This window comes from Stegodyphus dumicola, chromosome 2, assembly GCF_044657685.1.
Source record: "Stegodyphus dumicola isolate Sdum_Otavi_A_Nest chromosome 2, ASM4465768v1".
Taxonomy (NCBI): Eukaryota; Metazoa; Arthropoda; class Arachnida; order Araneae; family Eresidae; genus Stegodyphus; species Stegodyphus dumicola.
Window position 1 is genome coordinate 38,808,277 of NC_140769.1, and position 26,686 is coordinate 38,834,962.

Consider the following 26,686-nt stretch of genomic DNA (forward strand, 5'->3'; position numbering starts at 1 on the left):
TTTAGACTATCTCAATTAAATTCATATGGAATGATAAAAAAATCTTTCTTTCGGGAGCATAGCAATCTTGTGTATTCGTTGCACTTTATACACATGAGTCATGGAAACGCTGTGATCAGTCGCCATTTTTAGTGAGGTGTTCATTATATTCAGAGTTGCGCATTGTATTGTCATTCTTTCAATCTAGAAAGATTGATGTGGGATTATTTTTTTTCTTGCAGAATTAAACCAATGCAGGTCTGTGGCATACCATGCTATTCTAGAAAACCTCGCGCAGCTGCTTTTGGTAGTTCAGGTAAAACACCTGAATAATTTTTCTATAACTAATCTACTGCAATGATAGCGCAGATATTCATGTTGGTATGGTTGTGATCCACAAACTAGATAACCTTAAATGGAAGAAATGTTTTCTACAATCCAAATCTCTTGCATAAGAAGGCATTATCAGCTGACCCATGGTACATCGCTTGGTGTCCCCAATACTTTTACCTGTACCTGTAGCTATGAGGATTCTGTTGGCTGAATATGCTGCCGAAAAATAGCCGTTCTAGTCGTTCAATGACATAAAGACAATTGTGTCAAACACTTTTATGCGGAAAACAGTGGATTACTACGAAAAGGCCATCTTTGACATGATTCATTAATGGCAGAATTGCCATAAGATCGGCAGAAGTTTCACTAAGAGTGTACCATTGTTGCAAATAACTTTTGAATAAAAAGTTTTGCCAACATTCTTTTTAAACTGTGTGTCAAGTTGTAACATTGAGTTTTAAAAATCAGTCCTGTGGATAAGATAATAAACTAACAGGAAAGATTAATGACTTCTATCAACTTTTTAACTTAAGTTACCGAAAATGTTGTCTTTAAATTTCTTAAATACAGTTAATTTTTTATGATGAAAAAATATTATAGGTAATTCAGAAAGAATTATTTGCTTTCAGATTTTTGTAATTTTAAAAATTTGAAACGTAGAATGGTCAATAATATATAAATATATATGCACAATGTCTAAGTTTTATTTACAATTTGTTATGACTTTGTTATTGACAATTTGTTATTGACATTTCGAAGTATAATATCAAGATCTGGAACTTTCTACCAGATAGGTTCCATTTCGTTAACAGGCTTTCAAAGGAAGAAGCTGTAGAGGCTAATACCTAGGAATCTAGGAGGCTAGGTGCGTGAAACTAAATCATATGATCCATTTCTTTCGACTGACTTTCAACTGGGTTTTGCAAACTATAATACGAAAAACTTTCTTGTGTTTTAAAAATAATTTTCGTTTTTACTTAAAAACATTTTTTAAAACAATAAATTAAAGTTGTTTATTATTTTTACCCGAAAATTTATACATTTTCTCTTTACAGTCATAAAATACTTATCATATTATTTTGTTAACTTTTAAAACTTTATAAATGGGTAGTTGAATGATTCTTTCTGAATAAATAAATAGCTATTATACAATGTTTCAAAACAATTATTTTATCATGAGTAGGAAAAACGTAATTCTAAAGGCGACGTAAGTAACCTCTCGGAAATACCAGAACTAGGTAGCTGAATCTTGTGTAGAAATTAATAGAATATATTAATATTTTATGACTACTACGATTTTTACTTAATCTGACAAGGAGAATTCTGACAAGGAAACTATTTTATGCATATATATGTTTTTAGAGTGGAAAATATATATGAAGGATGTATGTTCGCCGCTAACATTCCTGACATCAATGAAGCACGTGCAAAAAGTCATAGGGGGTTTCCACAATTCAGTGGTGTCCAACAGCAGGAAGTTAAAGTGAGTTTTTCAAATCCAGAATTAACTTAAAATTTCAGTCAGATAATAACCACAGATTAAGTAAAAACGAAGGCTTTCTCAGAGATAATTAATTCATTTCTTGAAGGTTTCACTAATTTCCTTCTTTTATTTTGATAAAAGTACTCAGTTTAGCATTATATTGACATGATATGACTTGTGGAGTCCAGCTTAGATGTAATAATATAAATTATTTTTAAAAATTCTTCAGTGATATAAATGCGTTCTTTATAATATCACCTGGAATTCTTACTTTTATAGGTTTGTATCAAGAAGGATTTCTCGCCATCTTTTTAAAGAATGTTAAAAATAAATTGAAATGAAATTTACTTGTATGTTATTCTTTCCAAGCTTAATTTTGACGATATATATTTATTACAATTTTATATGTGTTTATAGCCAAATTGCTATAATAATTAATAAATTTCATTCAGTTAAACTGTAAGGATCTTAAGTTTTACTAACGTTTATTTTATTTTAAATCTTTACTATCACTTCTTATTTTCTACTTCCGGCCAGAATTATAAGCGTGAAGGTTTTTATGCAAAGTTTGTCTGGCGAACGCCAAGTATTTAAGTGTGGCCTTTTTGCCAAGCGAAAGAGAGGAAGCAGTGAGTTCGAAGCAGGCCGCTTACCTTAGAAGTTACGCAGTTGCTGTTTGCCTTCCAGGCCAGAGGTTTTAATCCTCTTGATAAATTAAACGTATTGTAGTGTTCACAGTCTCTGTGCTACATACGCTTCCTGTTATTACAAGACCAATCTTCCACGTGTATTATTCTAAAGTTAAATTAGAGTTTAGTTTTATTTTTATACTTTTACGTTAGACCCCGAGTGGCGGGTCATTGTATTCCGAAGTACGGAAGTTATTGTATATAGAGAAAAATAAAGGGTTTTGTATACCCTTCGTCTGTATCCTGTCTACTTACCACAATTAGTGAACATAGCTTTAGTAAGCTCTCTGTTCCGAGTCAGGTCCTTGTATGTTCCCGAAGAAGGTTAGAAGGAACATTGAACCTGATAGTGGCGCCCAACGATGAAGAATAACCATGGCCGAGTTTCAAGAAGAACCTGTGCTGCCTGCAGAAACGGCTCAGAATCCAGAAATGCCAGCTGCCGCCCTGGAAGGATTCGGTTACATCGTCCAGACCATGCGCGCTTCGATGAAACCAGAAGCAACGTTTAACGGAAACTCACCGGTAACCAGTTTTTTGGAAAAATTGGAGGACCACTTCATGCTCTACCCCGTGCACGAGTTTCAAAAAGTTACCTTAGCTACCAGCGCTTTGAGGGGCCAAGCGCTTAACTGGTTCAAATGTATAGGCAGAAGTCTCTTGGGTCAAGCAGGAAGTCCCACCTATACTTACGAGAATTTCAAGACTGCCCTACTAAAAGCCTTCCCTGTTGTAAGGGATCGTGCGAAATTAGAAACGGAACTTTTTAGTATATATCAACAAAGAATCGAAAACCTCTCGAGCTTTATTTTAAGAAAAATTCACGTTTTCAAGCTCTTGTATGGAAACCGTCCGGATCCTGAAATAATTCAAGTGATTTTGCCGAGGTTACTGCCCCAAGTGCAAGACTTTATTGAATTAAGAAATCCGACTACACTGGAAAAGTTATTTGAGCTAGCAATCCAGTTTGAAAGTAGAAGAACGGCGGACGTCGAAAGAAGACGCCAATATCAACAGCGAAACCAATTTGGTACGCCAAGACTACAGCAAACTCAAGCATACGGCTACGGAGAAAAAGCGAATCAGTGGGCAAGGAAACCCGAGCATTCAAAAACAGCCGGCGAACGTCGACAGTTCAATAGCAACCCAGGAAAAAAGTCTCAAGGCCAGGGGAAAAAGAAGGAAAGCACGGAAAGGAAAAATAATTTAAACTAAAACGGATTTCTGCTGACGAGAGGGTGCGGAAATCCGAAGGCCACGAAAATCCCTCTTCCTACAAGTTAAATACAGTAATGGTGAAAAATTTGACTCTTCCGAAGATTGAAGTCTTGGTGAATAATATCCCAGCCACCGCTCTCCTGGATACCGGCGCGCAGTGTTCCTGTGTGGCAGAGGAGTTTTTTAGAAAGTATTTTTGCAAATACCGCATATATAATGCGGATAATACAACAGTGTTAGCGGCGCAAGGAGAAAAATGTAAGTGCGTAGGTAAAGTACCTTTGTATATCCGTATCAAGGACGAACAAATAAAGGTGATGTTTTTTATAGTAAAGAATCTGCAAGCACATTTAATCTTAGGGATAGATTTTCTTTCAGACGGACAAGCAACACTGGATTTTAATGAAGCGTCCCTTAAGCTGACAATGAGACCAGTTCGTACTGAAAAGGCTGAACCGCCGATGGTAAATCTTGACCACTTGCCTAATGACGAGCAAGATAGAATCCGACAAGTGGTAAGTGAATTTGCTTCGTTATTTAGTGATATTCCAGGATTTACTCAGTTACTAACCATAGTATTGACACCGGAGATGCATTGCCAGTTCGTCAAAAACCATACCGGTATGATAAGAATAAGGAAAAAATTATAGAATGGCATATTACCGATATGCTACGTAAAAAAATCATAACGCCCATCTCAAGTAGTTATGCTAGCCCGGTGGTTTTATGTAAGAAAAATAATGACTATCCTTTGGAGCATCCAAAAAGGTGGAGATTCGCTATTGATTACCGTAAATTAAATTCCATAACGAAATATCCGGTATATCCGTTACCGATCATAGAAGAAATTTTAAGGAACATAAAATCAACCAAATTTATGACGACTTTAGACTTAACGACTGGTTATTTTCAAATAGGGGTGAGGCCTGAGGACGTGCCTAAGACTGCTTTTATAACCATGTCTGGCACTTATGCATTTTTGCGTATGCCGTTTGGCATTTCAGGCGCCCCGGCAACATTTCAGCGATGCATGGACATTGTGTTAAGACCTGTTCTTGGAAAGTCCACATTTATCTGTTTAGACGATATCATTATTACTAGTGATAATCTCGACCAACATGTACAGGATTTAAGACAGGTGTTTTCTTTATTAAATGAGGCCGGTCTAAAAGTTAATGTCGAAAAATGCAAATTTGCAGCCCCTGAATTAAAATATTTAGGTTACAAAATATCTCAAAAAGGGATCGAGACAGATGAATCAAAAATAATCGCTGTACAAAAGTATCCGACTCCAAACACGGCAAAGAAGCTCTCTTCTTTTCTAGGACTTTGTTCATATTATAGGTCCTTTATAAAAGATTTTGCGGCTATCTCTGAGCCATTGTTAAAATTAAAAAGGAAAAAGGCAAGATTCTCGTGGACGGCCGAAGCCAATAGTGCTTTCGAAAAATTAAAACAAGCATTAACGCAAGCCCCTGTGTTGAAATTTCCTGAAAAGGATGAAAATTTAGAAATTTCAGCGGATGCTTCGGATTATGCGGTAGGAGCGGTACTTTCGCAAAATCAGCAGCCCGTTGCATTTTTTAGCCGAACTTTAAATCAAACACAAAGAAACTATTCCGCGACCGAGAGAGAGGCACTTGCAGTTCTGTTAGCAGTGCAAAAGTTCCGAGTCTATTTTGGAAAGGCGCCGATAACAGTATACTCTGATCATGCGGCGGTAACTAGATTGTACTCAGGGAAAAATTTATCCCCAAGGTTAATAAGATGGGCACTCAAGCTGCAAGAATATAATCTGGTAATCAAGCATACGCCTGGAAAGGAAAATATCGTAGCAGATGCCCTATCAAGGATTAAAATAGACGAACAAGGCAATACCGTAAAGATGGCAATGCTGACAGCATGTACAATAAATTCCCGAGAAACTATAATAACCGAACTGGGCAAGGATCCTGAGTTTGGAAGTATTTATGAGTATTTGAAGGATCCTGAAAATTTTAGCCAGCAAGATATTGTGGCGATAAGAAATAGGACGGCCCATTACGAACTAATAGATGGTCTATTATTCTATACAAAAACTACGAATTCCAACAACGAATTTCGACCTGTTATCCCAGCTAGTCTTAGATTAAATATCCTGCAGGAGCTCCATGACAGCCCTTTAGCTTCTCATGCTGGTATTCGAAAAACTATCCAACGCGTACGCGAGGCAGTCTACTTTCCTGAACTGCAAAAGTTAACAAGGGCGTATGTCCAGTCCTGCCCAACATGTCAAGCCGTTAATTATATTAATTTCCGCCCGGCCGGGTTTCTAAATAGTATTAAATCCGAATTTCCAAATGAAATAATTGGCATCGATTTATTGGGCCCTTTCCCAAAAAGTCAGTTAAATAAAAGTCGCTATCTCCTTGTTATGGTTGATCATTTTAGTAAATGGATCGAAATTGTTCCCTTAAAACGAGCCTCCGCGAAATTAGTTACTGATTCTATTTTAAATAAATATATTTTAAAATACGGGGCGCCCCTAAAAGTTGTATCGGATAATGGTCCTCAATTTGTAAGTAATATATTTGAAGACATGTGCCAAAAACTGGGCATACGTCATTTAAAAATGGTCCCGTATCGGCCGCAATCAAATATAGCGGAACGGGTCAATAGAAATATAGTGAAAATTATCCGTAGTTATGTTAAAAATTTTCATAAAAGCTGGGATAACTATGCAAATGAATTTGCTTTCGCCCTTAGGACCGCAAAACATGATACAACGGGCAAAACTCCTGCTGAGTTATTTCTAGGCAGAAAGATTATAACACCGTTAGATAAATTATTTTATGTGCAACAAAGAGCCCCAGAATTTAAAATGGGTGATATAGAAAAATTAATAAAAGAAGCAAAAAAGAATACGGAAGTAGCACAAAGAAAACAGAAGCTATATTATGATTTGAAACGACGGGGAGTAACTTATCAAGTAGGGGATGAAGTTTTAAAAATTAAGCATTCACTTTCTTCAGCACCAGAAGATAAAACTGCCAAATTTTTTCCACGATTTGAAGGACCATATGTTATAGAAAAAATAACTCACGCTGTTGTAGTGTTAAAAGCCAGAAATGGTGAAACCTGTTCCGCAAACATTGATCAAATCAAGCCCTACTTCGATCGTAATAAAATGCAAATCTTTTCAGATCTTTTGCAGGATCCGGCACGGCAGACACCGCAGGTACAAGTTCCAGAGGTGGAAAAACGACAAGTACAGGGGCAAGCCAATGAGAGACAGAAGCAAGTGAAAAGAAAATTGCCCCGCGGAAAAATTGAAGGTAACAAGAAAAAGAAGCCGTTCCACCGTCCAGAAAACAGAGTTCACGAACACCCCCAGAATGAAGAAGGGAGAAGGACGACGTATGTGAAGAGGACCAGGAGAAATGACGACAACTATAACCCGGCTTTAAAACGGAAGATCTACTCATCCGACAGAACTCTCCGCAGCAAAAGTCGCCGAACTGCAGAAGAGCCATCAGCGGCGGAGGAAAAAGTACAAGGAAAATTTGAACGGCCAACAACGAGGTCCAAGCAGGATCACGACAGAAGTTTCCCGGTTCCGCCAAGACCAGCTGCCTTCAAACGGCCAAGACCACAAGCAGAGGAGAAAAGGAAGGTGTTCAAGGGTGGCCGAACTGGTGAAAAACGGAAGCTTCCAGAGGAAAGCACTGAAGGGCGAGCCCGTACAAGAAGGAGGATAAATCAAGCTACTATCTGCAGTACCTTTAAAGACTGGGCCCAGAAAAGGATGTCCGAATATTACAAAGATAAGTAAAATTTTATGTTACTTTGCAAACTTAAGTTAATCTTTCATTCTTACTGCAAGTGGCAGATTTCAAGAAGTTTTACCTCATGCGAGGTCTACCTTTATCGCCAAAAGGGCGAGAAATGAGTTGTGACCGATTTTCGTATTATGTTTTTCAATTACTCGTGCGTAAAACTAAAGTTGATGTATAATAGCGTTGTGTAAAAACTTAAATATTGTAAAAAGTTATTGTATAAATTTTATTTAAAACATTCTAGCAAGAGAGAAGTTTTAGTCTGAAAGACTTTTTTTGAAATGTAGTATTTCAATGTAGAAAGAATTGGCACTTGCTTTGAAAAGAATAGAAGTTAACAATGTACTACTAATGTATGTTTTCAAATCTGTAAAATTAACGGCATGTTGATATGTTCTGTTATTTTAAATGTTAAGAAATACCTTGATATGGTAAAAGTGAAAGTAATGTTAAAAATTTGTTATTCGTGTGACTGTAAAGACTAAATCATGGCGAATATGTGTTAAAGGTTGAATGATGTAGTTAGGCTCTCTGACGCTACACTTTAGAGTTAGCCACTTTTAGAATAGTACCTCAGGGTTTAGAGTTGAAATTAGGGTGTGTTAAGAGGTCTCGTTATGTTGAATTTTAACACGTTAGTGTTTTGATTGTAGGAGGAAGTGTGGCACACGTAGACAGAAACACATTCGTGTTTGGTGTTCTTTTACAACACATGTCAGAGAGCACGGGGAGAGATAATTAAAATAGTCATGAATGAAATAAGAATGTTAAGAGCAGTATAATTGTATATGTTACTTGCCATGTCATTGTGTAACATTTCATTAAACTAGTTTTCCTTCCAGATCTCTGGAAGGAACCAGAACTGAATAAAAGCTCCTGTGTAGATGCAGTGCAGATGAAAAAAAAATGTTGTATATCCTGAGAGCTGCTATTGTAACAAATTTCTTTCTTTTAAATTTCTAGTTTCTAGAGAAGTTATGTTTGTAAAAGATTGGCCTCGCGTTAGATTCTAGAGCTAAAAGTTTTCAACAAGGTCGTTTTAGACCTCAGTTTCAAACTAATTAACTCTGGCGGGAAGTATGTAAGGATCTTAAGTTTTACTAACGTTTATTTTATTTTAAATCTTTACTATCACTTCTTATTTTCTACTTCCGGCCAGAATTATAAGCGTGAAGGTTTTTACGCAAAGTTTGTCTGGCGAACGCCAAGTATTTAAGTGTGGCCTTTTTGCCAAGCGAAAGAGAGGAAGCAGTGAGTTCGAAGCAGGCCGCTTACCTTAGAAGTTACGCAGTTGCTGTTTGCCTTCCAGGCCAGAGGTTTTAATCCTCTTGATAAATTAAATGTATTGTAGTGTTCACAGTCTCTGTGCTACATACGCTTCCTGTTATTACAAGGCCAATCTTCCACGTGTATTATTCTAAAGTTAAATTAGAGTTTAGTTTTATTTTTATACTTTTACGTTAGACCCTAAGTAGCGGGTCTGTGTACTCCGAAGTACGGAAGTTATTGTAAATAGAGAAAAATAAAGGGTTTTGTATACCCTTCGTCTGTATCCTGTCTACTTATCACAATTAGTGAACATAGCTTTAGTAAGCTCTCTGTTCCGAGTCAGGTCCTTGTATGTTCCCGAAGAAGGTTAGAAGGAACATTGAACCTGATAAAACGGAAAAAATAAAAGAAATGTATTAATTGTAATCGAAGTATACTTACATGTACCCGCTTTTTCACATTTATACATTCCAGTTTCCGCATATTCTTCCGTGTCAATTCTTTCTCGAGGAACTAACTCAGTAATTTTTTCCTCACCATCTGCTACTTCTTGGTAGAAAAGTCCAAATCCTATGTCTCTACACTTGGTTTCGAATTCCCATTCGAGAAGTGAACCAGCTTCTTTCACTTCTACCTTTTCTTCTGAGAAAGATGCTCGGGACAGTGTGATTTTCTTCACACCTTCTGCTTGAGCAAGAGATTTCTTGCTTTTGTGTATGTAGTACTTCTCAGGTACAGGACCACCGTGCAAAATCTGAAACAAAGAAGATTAAGAAGTTTCACAGAACTTATTTAATTTTATTAAAGGTCTATGAATTATTCAGCACAAACTGAGATACTATGCAGGATATCATAGACCTTCATTATAAAAATAAATCACTAATTTTCTGGACTCTTGATAGGTTATTGAGGATACCGCCGCAGCTAAGACCTGATGTCACTTGATTTTTACTGTTTTACTTAAATTATCACTTAAAAGTCTTGGCTTATGTCGACAAGCTATAGACCGGAGCAAGATACGTAAGAGACTGTTGCAGTTGCTGTGAGATTTGTTCTACCGTCATTGACAATTTAGTATTGGAACAGATCTATAGACAATTGACTAGATCTGTAGGCTGTAAACCAGTGGCTGCCATCGGTGACAGTATTGGTTTAACTTCCATCGGTGACAGTATTGGTTTCCTAGGGATCAATGTAATTTTAAAAGGGATGAGTGATGATCAAGGATTCAATTGGGGGTCGACTACCAAACGATCGTCATAATGAAGATCTCTTTGATTACAAAATGAATGTTAGTATTGCAAATTTTATAATTAATTGCTTGATAAAAGCTACATCTTTGTTACATACTCTGCAAACATTAATGTTCGCTTGTAAGAAATTAAAAGTTCAAATATTCCATTATAGCTGATAGAACCTCTGAACTGCGATATATTTGATTTTGATATTATGATTCATTGAAGAAGGGGGTTTTAAAAGGTATTTATCCCTTCCAAGAAGGGTGAGATATACCTTATAAAAGATTTACCTTATATAAGAAAGGTATACCTTATATAAGATATAAAAGATATAACTTATAAAAGATATATCTTATAAAAGATATATCATATATAAGATATACTTTACCTTCGTGGTGTAGTGGTCAACACATTCGGCGCGTATTCGAGAGTCCCGGCGAGGGCATTGCTTATTTTTCACGTCTTTCTGCTTCAAAATATCCTAATGTCTCTACAGTGGCACCTGAATTAGAAAAGGTGGTGGTTTATGATTTTCTACCACCAGAATTTGACGATTGGGTCCCCTAATCCCCAGTCGTTCTTTGAAAGGGCGAGCATATAAGGTATATCCTCCGACTTCTTAGCATGCCTTCGTGATGTAAATGTCAGCACGCTCGGCGCGTATTTGAGAGATCCAAGATTCCAGTCCCGACAAGGGCATTGCTCATTTTTCACTTCTCCGGTTTCGAATCAACTTACTGACTCTGCAGTTTAAGCACAAGTCTTATTCAAAACAAATGTGTAGGTTACGATTTGGAATTTCAAATTCATCCAAGTGAAATATTTCAAAATAAAAATTGTTACCGAACAACATCATTTCTAACCGAATTTTCTTACCGAGTAAAAGTAGGCTCTACCTAACTGAATAACTTATTATGGAAAATAAAAACAGATTGAATATTTTTGAACGAGATGATTTATGTAAGCTAATCAGTTTTATGTCAAAAATTCATAAAATTTGCATCAGTACATCAAGTGCGACCACCGGAATAATTAACATCGAACTTTTGAGCAATTAGATTACATAATTTTGTTTCTAAAATATTGTTTACATTTGCAAAATTAAAAGTATTAATAATCCAAAAAGTAATAAAAACAAATTTAGTAAACCACTTTTTTTCAAAATTGTGTTTATATTTTTGGCGAATTATCATCTTTAAGTTATTTATGTGCGATTATCTGTATCCTGATTATGTAGTATACCATAACATTCTAGGGAAAAATGTAAGAATGAGTCGATGATGAAACCCATTCTTTTAAAAGGAATTAGTTGATGCTAAAAAAGAGAATGGGAATCCCTGCTGTAAACAATGCTGTATATCATTAAATGATACCTTATAGTTCGGAAATCATTCGACAACATGCTGATTTTTACAAGCGTTCATCCATTACAACAGTTACAAAAATAAGCAGTATATAATAATAATAATAATAATAATAATAATAATAATAATAATAATAATAATAATCCTTAGCCTACCTCGCCTCTCAATAGGGCACTACAGGTCATTCGTTATTAATTAATTACAAAACAAATTACATTTATAATTACAATTTGGTGTCAGTTTTCCAACTAACATTGATTAGTTATATTAGTGCAAACAAATTTGATTAGTAATTTGAATATATATATGAAAAAGTGAGTTATTTACATATTTATATAAGGCATGCTGCCTTTTACATATCGTCACTGTTTTAACCTGGTATGACTTGTATGATGGTCTTGTTATTGACGAAGCTGACAATCTGTCTTACTTCCTGGAGACCGTAGAAATCGTTTAGGTAACCTCTGAGACCTTTCCTATGGAGTAGGGCGGTGTTGGCTGGAGATCTAAGCGACTTGGTGAGTGGGCATGAAGTGATGTAATGGACTGCATCTGCTGTGCTGGCGGGTGATCCACAACTGCACTTTACGTTTAACTGTAGAAACCTCTCTAGATATTGGGGGAACCTTCCATGATTGGAAAGGGCCTGAACCGTTTAGTGGTTCGAGTAAACGCGTTATAAGGGTTACAAGGGTTATTGATAGAATTTAAATATTATAGAGATTTATAACAATGTCACCTCTATTAGCGATTCTGCGGCACAAGGGATAGTCAACTTTTTTATGTACTTTTTTTCGAACCGTGATATATAGCAAGAGGGAGAAAATGAAAAGTAAGGATTGAAAAACTTCTTTGGTGCTAATTATAGTAAGCTTATGAACTCCTGAAGCAAGATTTCTAAAGATCGAGATATTTAGAGTAAATTGTTGATATATATATATATATGTATATGTGTGTGTGTGTGTGTGTGTGTTTGTAGGTTTAGTAATTTAGAAAGCTGAAAAATTTAGAGAAGTTGACATCATGTAGATGCGTAAAGAAGAAACTTGCAGACAAAGCCTGATTAATGTGTTCCTTTTATTTGTAGTTGGCAAACACCAGCTTCGTGACAATTTTGAGATGTAATTTTGAAAACAGGCGAAGAAGTAGAATAGTTATCAAGAAATGAGGAAAGTGAAATGTGACGTACTCCACATTCAGGATAAAAGCAAAGTTCAAAAGAAAAAAATTATTTGAAATTTTATCATTGGTTGTTAAAAGTTTTGACATTGACTGTATATCTATATCTATCTATATATTAATTACAGTATCAAAAATTTTTGTTTTAAAGTCTTCGTGAATTTGGTTCTAAATTTCTTACTTTTCGTATATCAAAGTGACATTAAGACTTATCACGGCCGCCTTACAGCGCACGGACTTCGAAACATATTGCTAAATAAAATTACACTGAATTTGAAAAGTCTCAGAAAAGTGTTTTTAGCACAATTTTGGTAAAATACCATTGAAAGTTGCAGTGATTTTACATGTGCTACCATGTAAATATTTGTGTTATAGGTACCATTTACACATTTTCCTTAGAATCTCCTAGATTGAAGTTCACGTAGGCATACAAGGGAATGAAGAAGCTGATGCAGCTGCTAAACAAGCCATAACAAGTGAAAATACACCATTTAATTTGTCTTATCCATGGCCAAAATCATACCTAAAATTTCAACTTAATAATATAAAACTAAACATGTGAAAAAATGTGACTGCCAGTATGGAGAAACGGGCAGAAAACCATATCAGTTTAGCCCACAAGTGTATGAAAACTGTCTAAAAGCTAACAGTCATATTAATTGCTTTCTAGCATGACATGGCCCATTCCCCACATACTTTCATCAAAGGAATATTTCAGTAACAAACTTATGTGTATGTGGGAAAATATGAGATCCAAAACATTATATTAGTACATATTCCCTTACAAGTGCATCACACATCAGAATCCGTAATACAAACATTAACGCCTTCATAAAATTTTCAATAAAAAGTAAATACCTACGGAAAAAAAATGGAAAAGATAATGATATATTTGTCAATCAAGAGGACAATAATGTAGTACCGCGATAAAATAATGTACCTCTATAATAGGGTAGGTTTAATAACTCTGTTATAATTAAACTCTTCGATTCTTTCAAGATTCTCACATGTTCAAGAATTTTCCCAAAACTGACGTATACAAGTTATACATTCATAAGCTAACCATACCTTCAAATTTCTCAGGAACCCTTTTTATCTAATAATTTTATTATTGAATAACTTTATTGTATAAAAACCTTATTATTTAGGAACTTTATTATCTAAGAGTTTTCCAAAAGCTGACTTATACAAGCTAATCAATCATATCGTCAAGTTACTCACGATCTTTTATCCAAGAACTTTAATATCTAAAGTGTTATCTAAGACATTTCAACTATATCTATTCAACTATATCATATATATTATAACTATTCAACTATATCAACGCTTTTTAGGCCTTTATTATTTATAACTTGTGTATTTTTATTACAAGTTATTTAAAAATTATTGTGCGAGTTACTCATAATGTATTATTAGTGTGTTTCGAACACAAAGTAAGTATAATGTACTTGCAAAACACCTTATTTGTTTAATTTACCATATTTGGTTATCACGAATTGTTATGGTTTCGTTAGGATTTATTCATACGAACCCTATTTGATTTATTATTAATTATTACCCTTTTAATATATTATTCATTATTACATGCTAAATATTTTTTCACAAAATTTTAGTGTAAGCAACATTAGTATCAAATATTCTAAGTATTATAAATTTACTGGATATGTATCCAAAGTATATAAGTGCAATGGCGCCGATTGCGAACATTTCTTTTAATCTCTTTAACCATATGTTCTTAATTGTGTATTATGTAACTCATATGTCCTAAATATTAATAAATAATGGAAGTGGAATTAAACTATACCCATTTACTCATAGGAAACATTAGGTGTGCTTTCGCACTTCTGTAGATGTATGTCTACATATACATGTTCATTCTACATGTACATGTATATGTGGTTAGGCTCTAACCTATTACTAAAATGAAAAAAAAAAAAAAAAAAGAGCCGGTCCTGCACCGTACTTCTGCGCTATCATTTCATCGATTATTTGGCTTAACCTCGATAGCAAGTAGTAACCTTGTAGTTTTTTTTAGACGTTTTCCTTTGTTTATGCCTAATTATCTACCTTGGTGTCAAATTTCAAGTATCTAAATCATTTAAATTACGCATGGCTGGTGTATTGCTTTCTTTTCGGTCTGTACTGAGCTTGGCTGAAACGCTGCCGTGTGTCTAAATTATATTTATATCTGACAAAAAAAAATTATTGAACGTATTTAGTCCAGTGCATGGAAATAATTTAGTTCGGGACACTCGAATTAACTCAGATGAATGCAATACGAGACAAAAATAAATAAATAAATGAATGAAAATAAAAAGGTCTAGTTTTTTTTAAATCTTTTTATTTTGTATACTTGTTTCTCATTGAATTAATTTAAAATTAATTCTTTTAATTTTAATTTTCGTAATTAGTTTGCTTTTATCTAGATATGTTTATAAAAGTGGCTCTGTTGGAAACTCTACGGCCGCTCCTAGAAAAATATTAAAGACATTTCAACTACTGTTTAATAAAGTGAGAATTTTCTTTCCTTTTGCTAATGCTTACTAATCTAACTTACTTTTATTTCAGCTTTGCTTTAAAGATTTTTGGAATGTATTACATTATTTTGTGCTTTTCTGTTAGTAATCCTAATGACTTTCTGTTAGTGAGAGTCATGGACTTTTTTGGAAGCAGGAGATGTGAAAAATGAGCAACATCCTCGCCGGGAATCGAAGCACGGACTTCTGGAATACGCGCCCAGCGTGCAGACTACCACACCACGAAGGCATGCTAAGAAGGCGGAAGAAATACCTTATATAATCCCTCTTTTAAAGGACGACTGGGGTTTTTAGGAGACCCAGTCGCCAAAATGTGGTTGTGGAGAGCCATCATCCACAACCATTTTTGCAAGCAGGAGAGATAAAAAAGGAGCAACGCCTTCGCCGGAAATCGAACCAAGAACATCTGGATTACGCGGCCAGCGTGCAGACCAGCACACCACGAAGGCGTGCTAAGAAGGCGAGAAAAATACCTTACAATTTTACCACTACAGAAAGACATTAATTCTGTGTGATTTATGCCTTTACTTTTTAAAATTATTTTCGGAGCATTTTGCGCGATATTAATAATAATTATCATTTAATAATTATTTTTTCAAATTTCTGATCTAATATATATGTATGCATACGTGCATGTAAGAATGCATTCACAAGGCAAAATAAAGGCAAAATCACCTGTAAATATAGGCCCAATATTGCTTACAAATGCAACAGTATGGATAAATCACGTATTAATGCTTAAATCTATCTTGTTATTTTCTTCTTCTGCAACTTGCAATATATACATTAATAATTACAATCATAAAACACTCAAAGCGCTTACAGTTGTTAAGCATAGAGGATTTCCATCTGGATCAGTTTTAGTTCCTCCTAAGAATGCAGGCAGTTGATCGGCATCGAATTGTTCCAATAATGCTTCCTTCCAGCTATCTAAAGATAATAGAATATATTACATGTTTTATGTCAATCGTATGAAGTTTTTTAAAATTTAGCTACATCTCTGAGATAAAAAAATTCACAATAATTATACACTTCAAAAGGAAATTTTAACAAATAATAGGTTTACGTGTAAAGAAGAAAATATTTAATCAATCCAATTTCATCAATCGACTACCTTTAGGTTTTGATTCATATAAGATTATGCAGCATATAGCAATCCATAATCCCCAGATATTTATCCTGTAACAATTTAAAGTCATCACGGTTTATCTGTTGTTGTCTTGTCCATGAACTTTATGAAAGAATGGTTGCCAGGCCTAAAGGAGACTGGGCTTCTGCTTTCTACCCCAATTTTGAGCGCGAGCATGCCGAGGGGGGAGTGTCCGAGGATCTCCACCCTACAAGCAAACCACATGAGAGGACTTTCAGCTCGCCTTATATTTATAGTCCGCTCATGCCACAAGGACATTATACATTTACAAACATCCAAGCCTTCTCCGGCATTCGAATCTGCTGCCTTCGGTACCGCAGTAGGCTACCCTAGCCACTATACCGTCTGGGCGGCAACGAATTACTTTTTGCTAACAATTGATTAAAATAAAGAATAAGGCTGGAGTCTCAGTTTGAAGCAGTGTAGAGCTAATGTAATCAAAAAGATATTTGTGTCATTTGAGCAGAATACTAAAAAAGGGGCGTCATTTCTCAAACTAAACAGTAATTATAACTATTGCAGTAACCGAAAACTTTCTAGTAGGACGGTGAAATAATTATTCCTGACGAAACAGTATTTTAACTGCACTGAGTGGTTATAAAAAAACTCCTCTAGTATATAAACTCCTAGCGGCTTATCCACTCAACCAATCGAAATGAAATTTGAGACACTATATTTTAAAGCAATGGAGCTCCCACGATTATGGTTACGGTGAAAAATTGCGCAATTTTCAAATGGTAACAATCCTGTTTTTGCTGCTCGAATTGTTCAGCGCATTACCCTACTGAGGTACCGAAGTATAAAAACACGTATGACGAAAATTGCTGGCATGAAACATTTACAAAGTAAAGCATTGTAAAAGACCAATAATAACACAAGAGAGGAAATGGAAAAAATTGTTACTGGAATTACTAGTTTTCAGCGTGTATAGCAATTTATTACAGGGTCATTTCCCGTACCTTTGAGAGTTTCGTGGTCACCTTCTTGTCCCGATCTCACTGCGATCGATTTCTGGTTCTGATATTGTGTAAAATCTAAGATGTACACATCAAATATACGTTGTCAGAATTGAAAGATAATATAAAATGTGAAGTTGTTGAAGAAATGTGAAGTAATACAGATTCCTGGAATGTAACGTTCGTTATTGTTGTCAACAATCTCTCGTTTGTAATGCGTTATCGTTTGTGAAGGTGGGCACATTAAAAATATGTAATCCCAATAAAAGTTTTTTTCCTCCGTCTCTTCTTTTGTGTTCTTACTAGTCCTTTACAATGCTGTTCTTTGCAAATGTTTTACCTCAGCAAATTTCGTCATACGTGTATCATTCCAACGTCATTTATGGTGTTTTAAATACTGATAAATTTGTGCAGAAAAAAATTGGGTGTTGCCGTTCAAAACTTCGAAATTTTTTCACTGTAACTGTAACCGTCAAAAATCTTTTATTAGAATTACATGTTATGAATGCGCCCTCCTTCGCAGGTGATAATGCATTGCATGAGGAAGATCATTGACAAAAATGACGAATGTAACATCACAGGAGGAATCTGTATAACTTCACGTTTTATGACTGACAACGTGTATCTGACGTGTACATCTCAGATTTTAGATAATCCTAGACATAGAAATCGATCGCAGTGAGTTCGGAAGATCACGGTGGCCACGAAACTCTAAAGTTACGCTAAAGGATACTGTGTTTAAGTGTTTATATTGAAAACTTGTAATTCCAATAAAAATTTGTTTCCCTCTTCTTTCTTGTGTTATCATTGGTCATTTACAATGCATTTCTTTGCAAACGTTTATGCCGGTACCTTTCGTCATACCTGTATCATTGCAACGCAGTTTATGCTTTTTCAATGCATTAAATCAATTTAAGCAGCAAAGATGTGAATATTGACATTAAAAAATTTCCACATTTTTCACTGCATCTGCAGCCATGAGAGCTTATAACCGTGATCTTTTAAATCATAACAATCTTAAGCATATACCCACAGATGACAAGATCTGAAATTTTATTTCAGTTGCTTGAGTGAATATGCTGTTAGGGTTCAGATATCAAAGAATTTTATTTTATGTCTAGCCTGTATTTATTACGCATCAATGCGATTCTTTTCGTTGAATGTTAGTAAGGAATAAAGATCTTTGTGCATATGATTTCTTAGAAAAATTCCCATTATTTATAAGCGAGGAGACTAAATGTTCATTAAAAGAGTTTTTTCTCGCTAAAATGTGTGAATTTATCTTTTTTATGACTTTTGAATTGAAGTTTTATATGCATGTGAAGTTTCATATGCAGAAGCAATTCAAATGCAGAATGTTTCAAACTACGGCAATTCTAGCCAAGCCACAACTTTTAGTATGAGAATTGCTCAAATTCGGTATCACGCATGACTGTGGTGATAAAATCCTAAAAGGAAAAGCAAAAAAGAAGCGTCTGATGCTTTTAAGCTACCACATTACGCTCGACGAGAGCAGAAAGCTAAGACTGTGATTCCGCCGAAGATGACAGAAACCGCAGTATGCGATCCACTGCTATGCCAAAACCTACATATTTCCATAGAAGGGATCATAATCTACAGAAATATTAGCGAAAATGTCAGGAGAAATGGAAAGCTGTCTGGAAGGATGTTGCGCGTATACCTGTATTGCAATTTTAATACTTTTTGGCGTTATGGCAAGATGCCACATCAATACATTTACCCAGTTCTTCGTGGGCGTGGCGATGATTACGCCTTCGTGGGCGTGGCGATGATCAGAATTGAATTATTTAATGTTAGCAAAGCACACGAAGAAGAAGCTGCCTAAGCTTCAACCCTTTTTGATCACCAAAAGAAGCAGTCCTAGAAACTAAGAACAAAAGTTAACATTTTTTTATTCGTATAAATGTCAATGAAGAGTATTTCCCATCAGAGTTATAAATAGTTAATTAATACACGTAAACATCTTATGAATATGTACAATGACTATCTTACTCTTAGCTTATACTTTACGCTTAACTGGCAAGCGAAACACGTACTTACATACTTGCTTTCTAAAAAAAACTTAGCTTAAAATGCTAATTTAATGCTTCGGTAAATCCTTTGAGAACCATAATTAGCTGCATTCAAATTTATTGTAATGTGGCTAATTAAAAAAGTTACTTTTACATGATCTGCAATACTGTAAATACTTCGATCTTTAAATAGTCTTTATTTTAATGACATAACACATTTCAAAAAGGAAATTATTTAAATATTACGGCACATCAATTTCGTTAGCGTTATTATTTTTGTCCTGAATAACGTGACGCAAAGAATACCTAATACAGAAATTTGAATAAAGCTTACCTGTTGTGTAAATACTTATCTTGTCGATAATACTGCCTCCTAAGAAAGATTTCACGATGGAAAATGGAAGAGAAAAGTACACAGAGGCTGTAATGAAAAAATTATCAAAACATTTCGGAACCCATAATGTGATAAAAACAATATTTAAAAAGTTTATATTAATAACACCTACCATTAATCACAATTGCAGCCTTCAGTAATTCAGGATAATTATCTTGGTAAATTTTAGCAAAAGTAATAAAATCTTCGATTGCTGAAAGAAAAATAAAATATGTGTATTTTTGTTCTCTATCTAGAGAACTTTCCAAACTAAATCATCATGTATTTGGTTCTGGGTGAGCGAAGGCACCCATGAAATTTTTAGTTATGGGCTAAATAACTGTAAACATGGCAGACATACAGATTGCATATTAGATGACTGGAACTTCGGAAAGCAAAACTAGCTTTAGAGTCACAGCATCACTTTATTATTTTTTTGACGCGTAATTTCTTGGATATATCTTAAGACATCCATCTCTTCTTTACGCACACAACACTATGAGTGCAATAATACTCCACAATCGTGTATCACAGATATACGTGTATACATATATACATATAGACGTATATCTCATATATACATATATGTGGGATGGCATCGTTCATTATAATCGGATGACGCGACAAGCTGTGAGAATAAATCTTTTACTTTTAGGATGATCGGAGATCGGAGATCATCATTCGTTAAGTGGTGTTCGACCCGAGGGCCTTTACCACTACATGTTTATCAATCCCCTAAGGACCTGTAAAAGTTCGTTAAATTCCATAAACTGGAAAAGTCCTGTGCACTTGTAATAAAAGTGCAAAGTCTCCAGTAGTGAAGAAGTTGATCAGGGGTGGCGACTTATATCGGCCACAGATGAAGTCTTCGTTGGATAAGCTATAATAGCAACTAAATTTTGGCATATCTTTTACACATTATCGTATATTTGACACAGTATCGTACATTAGTAAGATGAAAAGGATGATAAAAATGAAACAAAATCTAGATTAAATAGTTGAAAATAATAAAATATATACAAGAACTACCATCTAACATTATGATGTATAGTTCTGGGCCGTTTAGAAGTCAGACGATTCCGCCATTAAGACGATGACGCGATTAAAAGATGTTTAATGTTTACATGCCATTAAGACGATTTGCATGTAAAAGGTAATTCCTTCTCTTCATCTGTAAATAATCTCATCTATTTCCTTCTACGTATGTAATTACTTTGTAGTTTATAGCAACTATTCATGTTTCATTAAATATTCAAGTTTTACATAAATCGGACTAGTTTATTAGCCCCTAGACAACCACATAAGGAGTAAGTTTACAGACATCATATTCCTAGACAGTAAGATCCGATTCTACATATATACGTGTATCACATCTTTAAACAGTAGATGAAAGCAGCAAAGTGACAAGACCGGTGTTAGATAAGCAAGAGAAAGAAGAAAAGTAAGTGTATATTCAGCAGGGCTAGTGGTAAAATAAGTTAGAAATTTATTACCAATTCTTTTTCATATTTTATGTCTTATATATATATATCCTTTTGGAGCAGCAGCTCTTGGTAACTTTTAGGCGAGCTTTCTACAATTTTTATTTTTTACTTATTTTGCAGCATATTGCGCAAGATGTTTTCTTGACCAAAATTGGTTTTTCAAAAATTGTTATTACTGCTTTGCTTGATAAATTATATATATATATATATAGAGAGAGAGAGAGAGAGATAAAGAGTAAGAAATTTAACACTCATTCTGCACAAAGACCCAAAAAGACTGAGATTCAATACTAATAAATTTTAAATTTCAAATTATCCAATAAATACAAAATGAGAATTAAAGAAATATGAAATTAAAACAAAAAAATAATAAAAACCTCAAAACGTCTACCAATAAAGTGCCAGGTGCTTCTGCCCTCCGTTACCTGTACAATAGAATTGTGAAAATGTATATCTGTTTTAATGTAATTTCTACCACCCACAAGGGACATATATGTATAGGTATATAACAAGAAGAAAAACTTTAAAATTAGTGAATTTTAAAATTATTCAAAAGAAATACAAAAAGGAAATGCAGTCTTGAAATTTAATAAGAAATTTATAATTGTTTGCATTTAAAGTAAACACTACTGGTGAATGAAATATAACTGGCAAAGCTAGTAAATATAATGATTAATTGTTACAATATAACGGTCTGAGAAGTGCTTCCTCAGCGAGAAAGTAATGTTATGCATTGTGTGCGTACACACTTCAAATGCAAATATCTACTAAAACACCAGTGTTTCGGGCAGTAGGTAACCAAAATGATAATCATCATAGGTCAAGTCATGTGGAACTGAATGTCATCTCAGCAGGAAATTTTATCCGAAAAATATATATAAATAATAAAAAATAAATAGATTTAATGCAAAATTTAAATGAATAGATATTTCAGAACATGTCACGGCAAACGCATTATACAATTAAAACATTATCATCATTATCAATATCGCTAGTTTCAGTTACTGTATGCAATTGTAATATTAACATTCATCACTAAGCATAGTGTTGAGTACAGCATTATAATGCTTGCTATGAATGTTTACCTAAGATTATGATATATACAAATATGTATTAGATGCAAATATATAATAATAGCATTAAAAGCAAATTTGAATATAGAAACGAGGTATGACACAACGCACATGATAAGTTAAAAAAAAAAAAAAAAAAAAAAAAGAAAAAGAAAACATGCTACAAATCACATAAAATTAGATTCAAGCTGCGGGAAGAGTATTATGCAACTGAAGAAAGGATTTTCAAAATTCACAGACACAATCATCTTTTTCCAGCGATCAGAAATTTCCATATATTTAGAAAAACTGTAATTAATAGTCCTTGCAATCCTGAGCTGTATAACTTTTGATGCCTTCCAGTGATCAGGACCCAATGATTTGAGGTATCGAATTAAATGACATTCAGATAGTTTATTAACTCTCTTCCAATACACACATTCACAGATAGATATCTTGTCACTGTATTTAAATCTACTTATACGTAACGTAAAAAACTAACATGTTAAAAACTGACTGAGTTTACAGATGAGTTGGCAGTTAGTTTTGTCCTAACTTTCGGCATCAGCCGATTGATACTACTGCTTGCCGTAGCTTAGTTCCAACGATTCTGCACTGCGAATGCAGACTTTGCACTTCGTAAAAGAACGCAAATTCGAACTTTAATATGGTTTTATACATTCCAAAAAGCATATTACAGGAAAACATTCATTGACAGAAATGAAAACTAAATTATCGAAAATATGTAAATAAAAACGAGTATATATGTGTATATTTTAATGTTATTGTACTCACTTCTTTTATCAGTAGCCTTCGCAAATGTGAGACCTTCCATATCATATATGTAAATACATCCACAGGCTTTTCTTCCGATCTATAAAGCAATAATACGCTGCAGAAAGCAGAGCTAATAATCATTGAATTGTACTATTTTTAAATACAAAAGATTCAAGTGAACGCATTTTTTAAAATTATAAATTTATCTTTATTTTCTTGAGATACGATCCTATGGACTATGAAAATTAAACATTTAAAGCTATGTTGAGGTCTAAAAATATATATCTCATAATCTGGAGTAAGAACGGCAAAACAAATTGCTAGATATAGCCAGCTTACTATATTACATGTTGCAAGTTTGAAACATTCACAGCAGTATTTCACTTTTACTTGTCTACAAAATCAGGCTAAAAATGCATGTTTAAAATTTATTTTCAGTTCTGTGTATTTCTAAATGAATTCGCAGAGACGCATGTGTGACCAAAAGAGGACTTGAGGCATTGAAACCTCCGCATGAAACAATGGACATGTGCTGGAATGCTGCTTGGAAGAATGTAGTTGAGGTTCTTTTAAGTGCTATCTTGTTCAAGGTTTGAGGGAAAGATGGTGGATATGATTAACTAAATATTGTTCAGAATGCTAACTGAAATACTATAGTGACCGTGTATTACGTTGTGAAAATGGTTGTTGGAGAAAGAAAACCTCATAGACTATTACAGCAAAGTTTTTAATCGATAGGTTTTTGGAATGATTTGGTGAGCCAAGGAGTTTGTTACAGTAAAAAAAGGTCCTCTAGTAAGGCCAGATCTACAAAGTGTTCTCATAGAACTTGGAAAATGTGACTAGTTGCAGTTTTAGGTTTTTGTAAATTGCATTGCAAAAATTTCAAGGAGGCTGAGTTGCTTGAGGTTGGAACATTGGTCAGATTCTTAAATTGTGAACCGAACTTGTACTTATGCTCTCAGTTGCATCAGTGCATAAAATTGTATAAATCGTTGTCCTGTATATTTGACTGACTGCCAAATTTAATTGCAGGTCTTGGAAACAAAATACGCAGAATAGTACTCTTCCGAAGCCGCCAATAGTGTATCATTAAGTACTAAAGAAGAATTTATACATAAAAGATTAAAAAGAACTCAAATTTTACCTCAGGCTCTCTCAGTTCTTCGCAACCGTATGTTCCGAAATCAGTGCTGGCTGGGTGGGGGGAGGATACTATTTCTCCATTGATTTTCCTCCAGGTAAACGTCACTGTAAATTTCGAGCTTCGGATGAAACTTGACCCCAATATATTTTTGCTTGAACAATTTTATTTAACCCCTGATGGTAGTATTTGATCTTCAGAGGAACACACAGTATTTTTAAACATTAATCGAGATGGCTTTTGTTATCCACCATTGCTTGAAGACAAGTTTAGACGCTACGGGCAGCATGAGTTAACGTGTCTGTAAACATCGTGGATACATTTTGTAGGATAATGTCTTACAAATACTGGCAGTGATGATAGGTGACTTCTGATATCAGTGAATTATGGAACAATAGCACCATATCAAGTCAGAAATGTAAATAACCATTTACAGTAAAAATCACAGCTTATAACTCTATTTCTTTGTAAACGTTTAGAGTAAAAGTTGTTTAAGCAGATAATAACACAATACACTGCAAATATTTATATGAAATATCATTTTATATTTAATAAGTGTATCAAAAAATTTTTGGTTCTTACGCATTATCTCATTGATCATGAAACTTCAGCCATACAGCGGGATTTAACTCCAATTATGGATAAGCGTGGTATAACATTTGCGCATTCGTTTCATGTAAGCTTGACTGATTCTCAATACCACCTTTTGGTTTTATGAACAGTAGTATAAGAATGACAGTTCTGCGACAGAAAGTCAGAGGGTCAGGTGCATCGTGCAACGTCATCAATGACATCACACTAGGGGCGTGGCCAATGACGTCACAAGTTGAGTTGAGTGGTTTTCGAATTGCTGATTGAGTTGTAGACCTCCCTCTTTTAATTTAAATTTCGTTTTCCAAAAATAGGCAACAGGGAATATTTTTGCACCTTAATTTTGATGATATGACGATGCTGCTCCCTGTTGAAGAAAAAGTTAATTATACGTTTCAGAAATATGTTTTTAAGTCTGGTGTTAAAATTATTCAATCCGCGACTCTGAAACCAATATAAGAGAAATAAATATAAAAAAAGACATCCCTTTAATGACAGTTCATCACGTCATGAAAATGAAACTACAAGATATTTTTTTATTACTCAATTTTATTTTGATACTCTTATCCTTTCTAGTTTTCCATGAGCATTAAAATTATTTCTTAGGTTTTCTATTCATAATAACATATTTGTTTACTGTCATATTTTAACACTTAGCGTTTCTAATTTGTAATATTTTATTTAATTTCCACATATTATAATTTTTTCATATCTTTATATAATTTTTAACATATAATTTTTACGTTAGATTTCACAAACGTAATTTTTCCCGTACATACTGTTTATTTGTTACATTACTTAATTTTAAATGCAATATCGTACTTTTTTAATGCTATAATGTTCAAAATATTATGAATTTTAATTTCATTTACATAACTACTGTTTATTGTAGCATTTAATTTTAAAACATAATTTTTAACATCTGTTTTTTTTTTAAACCTTTCTAGTTTTCTATACACACTTTCATTTTAACTCTCTTGTTTTAAATTCTGTTTAAAAAGAAACGTTTATTATTATTTTTTTTTTATTTTATTTTAATTCTTTTATTTAATTTTCTACAGAATTTCTAATTTCTTTCACATCTTCCTTAAACTACCCAATATTTTATTTTTTTTTTTTTTAATTTTTAAGTCTATAACTGTTAATTACTTTTCTTACGTTAATAATTTCAATTCTTAGTTTATATTTCATAATTCTAGTTTAACTTATTTATTATACTGTTTTTATTTGTGTCTCATCATTCGTAAATCCAACATTTTATTCCATTCTAGACATTAACACGCTTGTTTATAAATATAAATCGTTTTCATTTACTGCATATTCAGACATTTCCTTATGATTTTTTAAATACTTGTTACATTCTCCGATCTTAATTGATCATCTACAGGTTTTATTCAGAAATTTCCATTCACAACTTTACAGTTTAATACCATTTATAACTAAATGTATTTCTTTCTCATATAGTTTTAAGGTCTTCGAAAGTTTCTAACATGATGTTTAGTTTTACATTACCGATTACCTTTAAGTGTATTCATAATTTTCGTTTCTAATTTTATATTACACATCCAGTGTTTCATCCACGAGTACCAAAATATTTCTTACCCATAAAGTGGATGAAAGTGCATGTTTTAAGGAAGTTTTAAGGTCTTCAAAAGTTTCTAACATCATGTTTACTTTTACATTACCGATTACCTTTAAGTGTATTCATAATTTTCGTTTCTAATTTTATATTACACATTGAGTGTTTCATCTACGGATACTAAAATATTTCTTACCCAGAAACTTTTGAAGACCTTAAAACTATATGAGAAACAAATAGTTTTGGATATAAATGGTCTTAAACTGTAAAGTTGTGAAAGGAAATTTCTGAGTAAAACCTGTTATGATCGGAGAATGTAACAAGTATTTTAAAAATTATAAGGAAATGTATGAATATGCACAAAATGCAAACAATTTATATTGTTAAAAAGTGTGTTAATGTCTAAAATGGAATAAAATGTTGGAATTACAAATGATGAGACA

General features: G+C 33.8%; 1 protein-coding gene across 1 annotated transcript in view; it reads right to left on the bottom strand.

Annotated features, from left to right (window-relative positions):
• LOC118190015 (SEC14-like protein 2) overlaps positions 1-26,686 on the bottom strand; it is a 70,353-nt gene that overhangs the window by 906 nt on the left and 42,761 nt on the right. Inside the window, exons 8-12 of the mRNA XM_085810611.1 lie at positions 22,948-23,026; positions 19,750-19,830; positions 19,578-19,664; positions 15,928-16,034; positions 9,228-9,540 (exon numbers count right to left, since the gene is read on the bottom strand). Coding sequence (XP_085666737.1) covers positions 9,228-9,540; positions 15,928-16,034; positions 19,578-19,664; positions 19,750-19,830; positions 22,948-23,026 — 667 coding nt within the window. The remainder of the gene's footprint in view (positions 1-9,227; positions 9,541-15,927; positions 16,035-19,577; positions 19,665-19,749; positions 19,831-22,947; positions 23,027-26,686) is intronic.